The 8867-nt window shown below is 41.2% G+C and overlaps 1 protein-coding gene across 1 annotated transcript; it reads right to left on the bottom strand.

Annotated features, from left to right (window-relative positions):
- Positions 1-1258: 1258 nt before the first annotated feature.
- LOC134136059 (wnt inhibitory factor 1-like) lies at positions 1259-8466 on the bottom strand. The gene is made up of 5 exons (XM_062567773.1): positions 8229-8466; positions 6327-6422; positions 3538-3642; positions 2579-2674; positions 1259-1433 (listed from the first exon to the last, which is right to left on the bottom strand). The coding sequence occupies exons 1-5, from the start codon at positions 8464-8466 to the stop codon at positions 1324-1326; spliced, it is 645 nt and encodes a 214-aa protein (XP_062423757.1). The 3' UTR covers positions 1259-1323.
- Positions 8467-8867: the final 401 nt, after the last annotated feature.

The following is an 8867-nucleotide window of genomic DNA, read 5'->3' as shown; positions in this document are numbered from 1 at the left end:
TGTGCAATGCTTGATAGCATTTAATCTCTAGAAAAACATCTCCACATCAACCATGCTCCACCTCTGAAAGCTGCATGTCCTGGTAACATAGTTATATGTTACACATATAACTTATATATGTTATATGTATACATAGATAGATACAAAAGATCAGAATAAGGCAGAGCTAAAATTTTCCTGCTGAACTGGGCAACATTTAGAAAGTTGACTGGTTCAATTTGGGTATTTTAACAAAACCTTCCTCAAGTTGTAGCCTCCAATGAACACGGTAGCCTTGGTCAGATCTGCAGTCCATTCAGAAGGCTGCAAAATCCAAATGAGGCCTACCTGGACCATGTCCAGAAGGCAAGCCTCGGCATCCTCCACAGAGGTGAGTCGTGACAAACACAGGCTCTTCTTCGCTGCCAATCTGCAGCCTCCCATCATATTGCTACTGCAAAGCCATAACCTTGAAAAGGAATGAACCATCTGCATCTCCAGAAGGGGGCTAAACACATTTCCCTATCTTACAGGGGTAAGAAAAATAAATAAATTGGAAGTTGAGAGATGATCCTACAATAGTAAAAGTTGTCAAGATAAGGACTCATTTAGATATCACTATGGATTAAGCTTTTAGAAGGTAAGAGTGGAATTGTCTGAACAAGTATGCTGTAAGGCAACACAGCAAAACTGATCAAGATCCAAATCTGATTAAAAAGGGTGGAAGGGGAAGCATATACAAAGCAATAACCAGAATCTTTTGATAAGAAGCTTTGCAGTTTGCTAATGTTCCAGAAAGCTGCAAACTCTGCGAGTTTATTCTTGCAACTATGTAATCTTATTGAAGATAAAAAAACCACTTGAATTAACACCCACTTCTGATGATTTGAATTAAGGGTGGTTTTTTTCGTGTGTTTTTAAAAGCATCATTAATACATGAAGATAACTATAACCAGAGTGGCGACGGCAGGAGAGGGAAAGGAAACAACAGAGAGAAGAATATATGTCAATTATGAAGTACTTTATTCAAAGAGCAAATTTTACTTCAAGGTCAGCTGTATCAACCACAACATAAAATATTTCTGCTTATGAAGAAAAATGAGAACAAAAGAAAACCTGTGCAATACACTATATACACAGGAGGTACTTGGATACTCACAACATCTTTGTTACCATCTAGAGTAATTTTCTTTCACACAAAAGAGCATTTATTTAATCTACATAAAACAAATATATCTGAAATCAGCTCCCCCCCCCCCACAACACCCTCCCATCTCGCACTGGACATCATCTCTATACCAAGAGTTACATGAAGAAATTGCAGCTTATCTTTGCTGAGGCTATTCATTCCTTCCTTTTCTTTGTACACTGTAGACCAGAATACGGCAATCGACATCTGCACACATTTGGAGCTATGCATTTTCCTCCATGTTGACAAGGTAGTTTACACACAGCTGAAATGAGACACCAGATACATACTATGTCTTCCACACAACACAGGATCATTTTTCTTGTCTCACTGTACAAGTAGAATTGTTCCCCAGTGACAGCACTGGGACAGTATAAATAAAAGGATAATGGAAGAATTGAGAAGCAATGCCTCTCAATTTATGGCCTCATGGCCTTCACTAGAATACAGTGACAGTATGTCTACTCTTATTTGTGCTCCATTCCCCTTTTAAAATACTATCATTTCTGTTATTCTTTAAGGGACAGACTATTTTTGAGATGGATGCCACCATGGTAGTGAGGGAAAATAAAAATATCTGTTGAAACTTTTTCAAGGCAGTTCTTGGATCTAGGCATCTATGGGGAAAATTACTATACACTCACTAGCTGTTGCTTATGCATTGCTTTTCTGTCCCCTACTCTGCCAAAAGAAGAGTGGCAGAAGGCCACTGAGCAGGCAGAGCCTTAGCTCTCCCGTAGCTACACACCACCCTTCCTTTTTCGAGTCTCCAGAATGCCTATAGCAGCGGGTTAGTGCTGTTACGGGACACTCAGGGCAGCAATCTGAGAAAGCAACAGCCCTGAGTGGATTAAAGTTTTTACAAATTTCCATCTGCCTTTGTGTATCACTGCTTGGGAAATGCAAATAGCTGTTTGACAGGAATGTTTAATGTACTAATCCTGCTTACAGACATCTTTCTGCTAGTCTTTTAGGAGCACCTGGAGTTGACTCTCCCACAATACCTTCAACACAGGAATAGAGTTTGTTTTTGTGTCCATAACATTTAATGAAGCCTCTAACCAGCATCAGTAGTGATAAGAGTTTTTCTAACACTCATTTTTAGTTTTTTACACTGGGGTCTTGGTTTACAGAAAATATTTCAGACTCACATAAGATACCTTATAATGAATTTGGTGACAGACAAAACTTGGATCTGCAACAGTGATTTGAAGTTCTATCTTTCTGATCAAATTGACAAACTATTTACATACATAGCTAGGGCCCTCAGTACGCAGAAGCAGCTCTCATGCACTGTTCTAAGATACCACCCTAGCAGCTTTGTTAGGGCCTGAAGATTTGAAAACTATGCTGGTAATTTAGAACAAGTACAGAAAGTGATACAAGAAAAACATGTCAGAAGTCATTTACCTAAATGACATGCTCCACCAACCCATCCAGCTGGACAGCTACAAATCCCAGGAGCCACACAAGCTCCATTATTCCGACAACCTTGAGGACAAATTGCTAGAAGGAAAGCACGGATAAACCAGGAGGATTTAGAAATCTGATATAAAAGAATCCTGATGACAAAACAAAATATGCAGGATAATACAAATGGGAATGGAAATGGAAAATGGAAGAACACTCACTCACTCACTCCCCCAACCTTGGACTCAAGGGAAAAAAAAAAAAAAAAAAAAAAAAAAAAAAGATACTCAACCAGTATAATACTAGAAGCATTTCCAGGATCATGAAATATAAATTTAAAAAGTATGCTAAGAATTTTGGGTTAAATCGTAACAGATACGTACATTAATGCAAAGTATTCTGATACTTTTTAATCTGCTTATTTACCAATAGTGCAGGTCCTCCACTTCTAAAGTAATACAATTTCAGAATTAAAAAAAGTAATTTCCATAGTTATTAGCTTGTTAATCCTTTTAAAATACTTTTGTTATTTCAGTTTTATTTTTTAATCAATGTATTTTCATTATTTACATATACAATGCACTGTGTATTTCCATTTTATCATCCTTACAAAGTAATACAGACATGGGTAATACAGACTGTGAGAAGAGTTTCTTCAAACCTTCTCCTGGAAGAAATACAGGGCTTAGCTTTGTTTAGTGGTTTGTATTTTGCCCCTCCCCTCCCCCTTAAAAAAAAAAAAAAAAAAAGAAAAGAAAAAAAAAAGAAAAGAAAAAACACCTCACATGAGTAATAAATTTTTTCTTCGGGATGTAGTGAAAAATATGAGATAACTCCAGCTATTTATTTCTGTTTCCATTAATCTCTCATGAGGCTACCATCTGGATTTGTTTTCAGGCCTACGCAAGGTCAGCATTTGAGTTACCTGTGGTACTAAGCACGTGAATTTAGACACCTACCTTCCTGGCATCTCGATCCTGTCCAGCCAGAAGCACAAAGGCACTTCACAACTCCATTGACAGAGATGCACTCCCCACCATTTTGACAGCCTCCTTCACAGCTTACTATGAAAGAACAACATACATAGTACATTTCAGGAACAGCACAGAACTGTAAATAATTATCTTTAAATAGCTTGTCTACCATCAACTACTTGTTTTATTGCATCCGCAAAGAATGTAATTTCAATTATTCAGAGTAAGGCACAGTTCCATAAGGAGAGTGTGAAGATGACAGAGCCACGTCTCTAAATACTGACTCAAAACACATCTAAAATTAAACATGTGCTTAAGAGCTGGGTGAGCATTCAGCTCGTAAGTACCAAATATGGTTATTGCTACAGCACGCACACACACGCACACACACACAGAACAAACACAAGGTGAACCATTTGCTCATAAGCCACACTACAGTAACTGCTAACATGCATACTGTTATCAATTTTGCCAAATCACAGCTGGTGTTTAAAATACTTAACATATGGCTGAAGATTCACATCTTTCCTTACCTCACAGTAACCATGCCTAACCTGAAAAAGAGCAGGGGATTATTATTTTTGCAAGTTAACCTATGATTAGAACCCAGCCAAGTGATGCTTTTCAAAGGCTAACTGTCTAAGTCAGCCTCCTCACTCTAGAATTGTTCTATGCCTTAGAGCCCTGAAGGTGGCATTAAGGAAGCATTATTTATGTCAGACGTGTGATTGGCGCTGAATGTGCCGTGCACCATCTTTGAAATATGACATAACCACTGTTCTAGACAATCAAATGTATCCTTTCACAAGCATGAATGTTGACGTATAACAGATTCACTTCCTGGAAGAGAAACAACTAGCCTTCATTATAATGATAGACAATCAAGATGTCGGCTTGATACGTGGGAGATCAAAGCCCAAATCTCCACCCTAACAAAAGTTTCCAGCATGATTTCACATAACAGATTTATGGCACAAAGCTCAATGCACAAGACACCTGAGCTGACTCTGTGATAGCTACAAAAAGTGTATTGCTAAATCTGGGCAATTTTACTTCTCTCGACAGCTAATATGAACACTGAGGCACAACTTCTTCAGAGTAGTTTAAGTATTTCTTTATATGAACATGACAGCGTTAAGTTGATGTATTTAAAAGCACACTGTACAACACAAAGTTCACACTGCCAGGCTCCACATGCCACAGCACCCCATCTGAAGGTCAAACACAATCCTGCATGAATAGAATTGTATCAAATACACCTAGCACACACGCTCAGGTGCCAATTCGAGTCTGGATTACAGCATTACCATAGACTGAATCTTCATTCTGCATTTCCTGTTCAAATGGTGCCTCTCGTTTCTGATTTAGACTCTTCTGAGAAGGTCAAGTTCCCCCTTATATACAGGACCCCACCAATCCGTATCTTCAGTTGGCTTTTAAGAGATAAACAAACTCTTATGTTGCAAAATGAAGCTGACCATGCTCCATTTTACCTCATTACTGTCAATTCTGTCAATGTCTGCTTGAAACAGTTATTTCCAAATGAATTATACAACAGTACTCTGTCATACAGGAGATCTCAGAAGACACTTCCTCACATTTCTCATTCTTCTTTAATCTTAACAATTTTGATATCAAAGCATTATCACTGGCATTTGAATTCACACTATATGAAAGTCTAATTAACATCCCAGGGATGATTCTAACATCCCAGAATAGTCTAAGCTTCTGCAACCTTGAACAGGTTAGTAACACTCAGGTCATGTCTTCTCCATAAAATACCAGATATAGCTTTAAGAAAAACCGGAACAAAACAAAACAAAAAACCCACCCAAGACTCTAGAGAACTGCAGACGCTACCCAAGTTCCTCCTGCAAGTCCCCATGAGGCTACATTCTAATTAAACCCTTACAGATATTTCACACAGGGAAAGAAATAAAGAAAATGGTCACAGAATAAACATCAAGTATAAACTAAGAATCCTATGAGGTGTAGATAGCCAGTCACTGACCAGAGTTGGGAAGAATGCTGATTAAGCAATAGCTAAAGCCCTTTAAATGTGTTAACAAATTCTTTGTCTCAACATGGTGATGACCACCCCACTAACTTACAATATCTTTTCAAGAACTTCTAGAAAGTTTAAGCATCAGGCTGAGACATTTCTTTTGCAATACAGTGCTTTGTTTTCCTTTACTCTCATCCAGGTTTTCCTCTCAGACTATTTTAATTTTGCTTCGTCTTTTATCCCAGAACTCAAGAGTTCTGTTCAGTTCATAACAGTCTGTTCAGTTCATAACAGTGTTAAAGGTTTTCTTGGATTATTTTTTCCAATCCATACATATATACAATAGGCTTCACATAAACATAAAAGATTCTTTTTTTTACTACCCACCTTCATCCTCCTCATCAGCACACACTGCAATTTGCAATGTAGTTTGCCCTTAATATTACCATTCTTACAAATACTACAGCTATACAACTAAACAGCATTTAAACTACAGAAAATTTACATAACACATAATTGCCTTTTCTAGTGGACTGTATTCTCTCAAACGCTCACAGCAAACTTCAATTCCTATATTCCACCCCATCCCCTGCAAGCATGTACATCCTCCAGGCCATGTATCTTCTGACCATAAGGTCAGAGGACAGAGGAATTACAGTCATTATTCCAAGAGGCAGTAGATCATAATCTTGAGGAGTCCCAAATACACATGGTCTGTTTTCAAACTTGCTGTTTTTTCTAACTTATCACTTGTTTGGGTTTTGCTCACCTTTATGACAGTATCTACCCCCATAGCCAGGTGGACATCTGCATTTTCCAGGTCTGAGACACTCCCCACCATTTTTGCATTTTGGATAACAATTTGCTGCAAGACAGACAACAAACAAAGCTTGGATAAATATTGGTGAAATTTACCAAAACTATTTCTTAACTACACATGATACAATATTTTAGTCTCTCTGAATACTGTTTATCATCACACTTCCCAAAAGATGATTGTCCTACCATCCCACATTGCCAAACAGGTGGAAGAGTTTCCCTACATAGGCAGCACTCCACCATTTTAAGATTTTAAACATTGAAGCTAGGGTAGATTAAGAAGGAACACAGCTGGGCTGCCAAAGGAATTTTTCATAATTTAAGTCAAGAAATGGTAAAATGCAGGTGAGAAAAGCAGTTCTAAGAAGAAGAGACAAAAAAGAAAATCTATGACTTCAGTGGCAACTTCTGATTCTTAAGATGTATTATCAAACTTTATTGGATTCCTACATCCCTCTTCAGACATAAAATGCATCCTCATTTCCTCATCTCTTCTCTAAAGCTCTCTAAAAATACATCAGCACTTCTTTCTTCTCCATCCTTTGTATTTGCTCAACTGGCCTCTTAGGAGGCCCTTCTAAAGCATACATTATTTGCTTAGAAATAATCTAAGATAATTGTCACTTTTATTACAACCATACTTACTTGTGAGGACAAAAACATCTATGTTCTTCATTGATTACCACTTACCAATATGGCAGTGGTACAAGATTACTGATACTCTGTATGGAATGAGAGCAGCACCAGCTTGAACCTAGAACCTAACAGTTAAATTTGACAACACTTGCATGAAGAAAGAACAGTGAATGGGAAGCACTGCAGCAAAAGAAAGTTAGAGAATAGCCATGAGATCCCCAAAGGTTAGCTGTGTGCATTATGCAGTACAGGGATCCTAATGCTGGTATAGCCCCCTTTTTTTTTTTTAATAATAATACATAGCATCCACTTTTCTCAACTGCTCAGTCCAATTATTGCCATTTGGTTAGTTTCCTATGCAAAACACAGATTTGCAGGAGACAGCTGAAGACTTTTTATAAGGCAAAATTCTTTTAAAATACAGGGACTCCTGTGGGAGGGACAGGAAAGAAAGAGGTAACGGAAGAACGGTGTCCTGAAACCCAAAGCCTACAGGCGGCACTTTCTTTGCTTCTGCCCATTTTACCCTTTGCCAAAATACCTGCAACTCCTCCCCAACTTTTAAGAGCAAGCAAAACTGCGCCTCCAGCGAGCAGGGGGAATCTGGTCCGCAACTTCACAGCACAAGCGTGCCAGGATTCACCTTGCACAGCTTATGCCAGAACTCCCTGAAGTATTTTGCAATGCATCTGCACCCAGAGGGACTGCCAGCAGGATCCCATCTCGAGCAACAGGACAAGGCACGAAAAACTCTTTTCTAAGCAACCCACTCAATTAGACAGAATTAGTTATAGGGGGAAGAAAAAAAAAAAGCCTCCTCCAACTCTTTCCCTCAAGTATATCCATGTTTTGCAATCCAAGAAGTGGTGACAACACAGGCCAAGCTCTTTCTATCACAGACCTCAGGTTAGTCCAAAGCTCTCCTGACCGTATTATTAGATCCATTCAGCTTCCAGCCACAAATTTAAACAAGCTGGAAGATTATCTACTTAAAATCAGGGCAAGTATAGTATCTTTTTTCTTCCCTCAAACTGCCTGTGACCGTGGCACAGCTCGCTTCGCCTTCTTTAAACTACAGATCTCTCGCTTCCCCTCGCAGCCTCCCAAGCGGCCCGAACGGCCCTGCTCTCGCCCAGCCCCGCGGACCTTTCTGGAAGGTCCCCGGCGCCGCCCGCCCCGCGAGGCGCCGCCGCGCCCCGCCGGCCGCAGCCGTTACCGTGCTGGCAGCGCTCGCCCTCGTAGCCCTTGGAGCAGAGGCAGGTGCCGTTGCCGACGCAGAGGCCGCCGTGCTGGCAGCGGGGGCTGCAGCTCGCCAGCGGGTCGAGGCCGAAAGGCAGGGCGGCCCGGCCGGCGGGCAGGGCGCCGCCGCCGCCGCGCCACAGCCCGCACAGCGCCAGCCACAGCAGCAGGCGCGGCCCCCCGCCGCCGCCGCCGCCGCCGGCCCCCCGCGCCATGGCCCGGCCCTTCGCCCCCGCGCAGGCAGCTGCCGCCGGCCGCGCCCCGCCGCGCCGCTTTCTTCACCCACGGCCCCCGGCTACCCCCCCGCGGGCCCGCTCCAGCCCGCCCCTCGCCCCCGGTTTGGCGGCCGCCCCCCGGGCCGGCGCTGCCGCGGCCCCCTGGGCACGCTGGATCCATCGGGGGTTTGTTTATTTATTTATTTTTTAAAAGCAGGTGCATTTAAAGCATAGAGCTAGCCACAGGATTTCACCCCCGGACAACCAGTGCTAACTGGAAAAAGTATATATACATATTTTTATATATATATATATATATTTGAGAAAGATACACAGTCACAGCATAAGGCGTTTAATGGTGGGAAGCACTAGGTAGCCATTTAACAGGAGCGAACTGTACA

The sequence above is a fragment of the Rhea pennata genome, chromosome 2 (genome assembly GCF_028389875.1).
Source record: "Rhea pennata isolate bPtePen1 chromosome 2, bPtePen1.pri, whole genome shotgun sequence".
In the NCBI taxonomy this organism is placed as follows: Eukaryota; Metazoa; Chordata; class Aves; order Rheiformes; family Rheidae; genus Rhea; species Rhea pennata.
The sequence above is the reverse complement of the archived record's forward strand: the minus strand, read 5'-3'. Positions and strand labels throughout refer to the sequence as shown.

Coding starts and splice junctions, on each gene's coding strand:
- LOC134136059 (XM_062567773.1), bottom strand. CDS start 8,466: ATGGCGCGGGGGGCCGGCGGCGGCGGCGGCGGCGGGGGGCCGCGCCTG. Junction 6,423..8,228: donor GGGCGAGCGCTGCCAGCACG/GTAACGGCTGCG, acceptor TCTGTCTTGCAG/CAAATTGTTATCCAAAATGC. Junction 2,675..3,537: donor AGGATCGAGATGCCAGGAAG/GTAGGTGTCTAA, acceptor CTTTCCTTCTAG/CAATTTGTCCTCAAGGTTGT.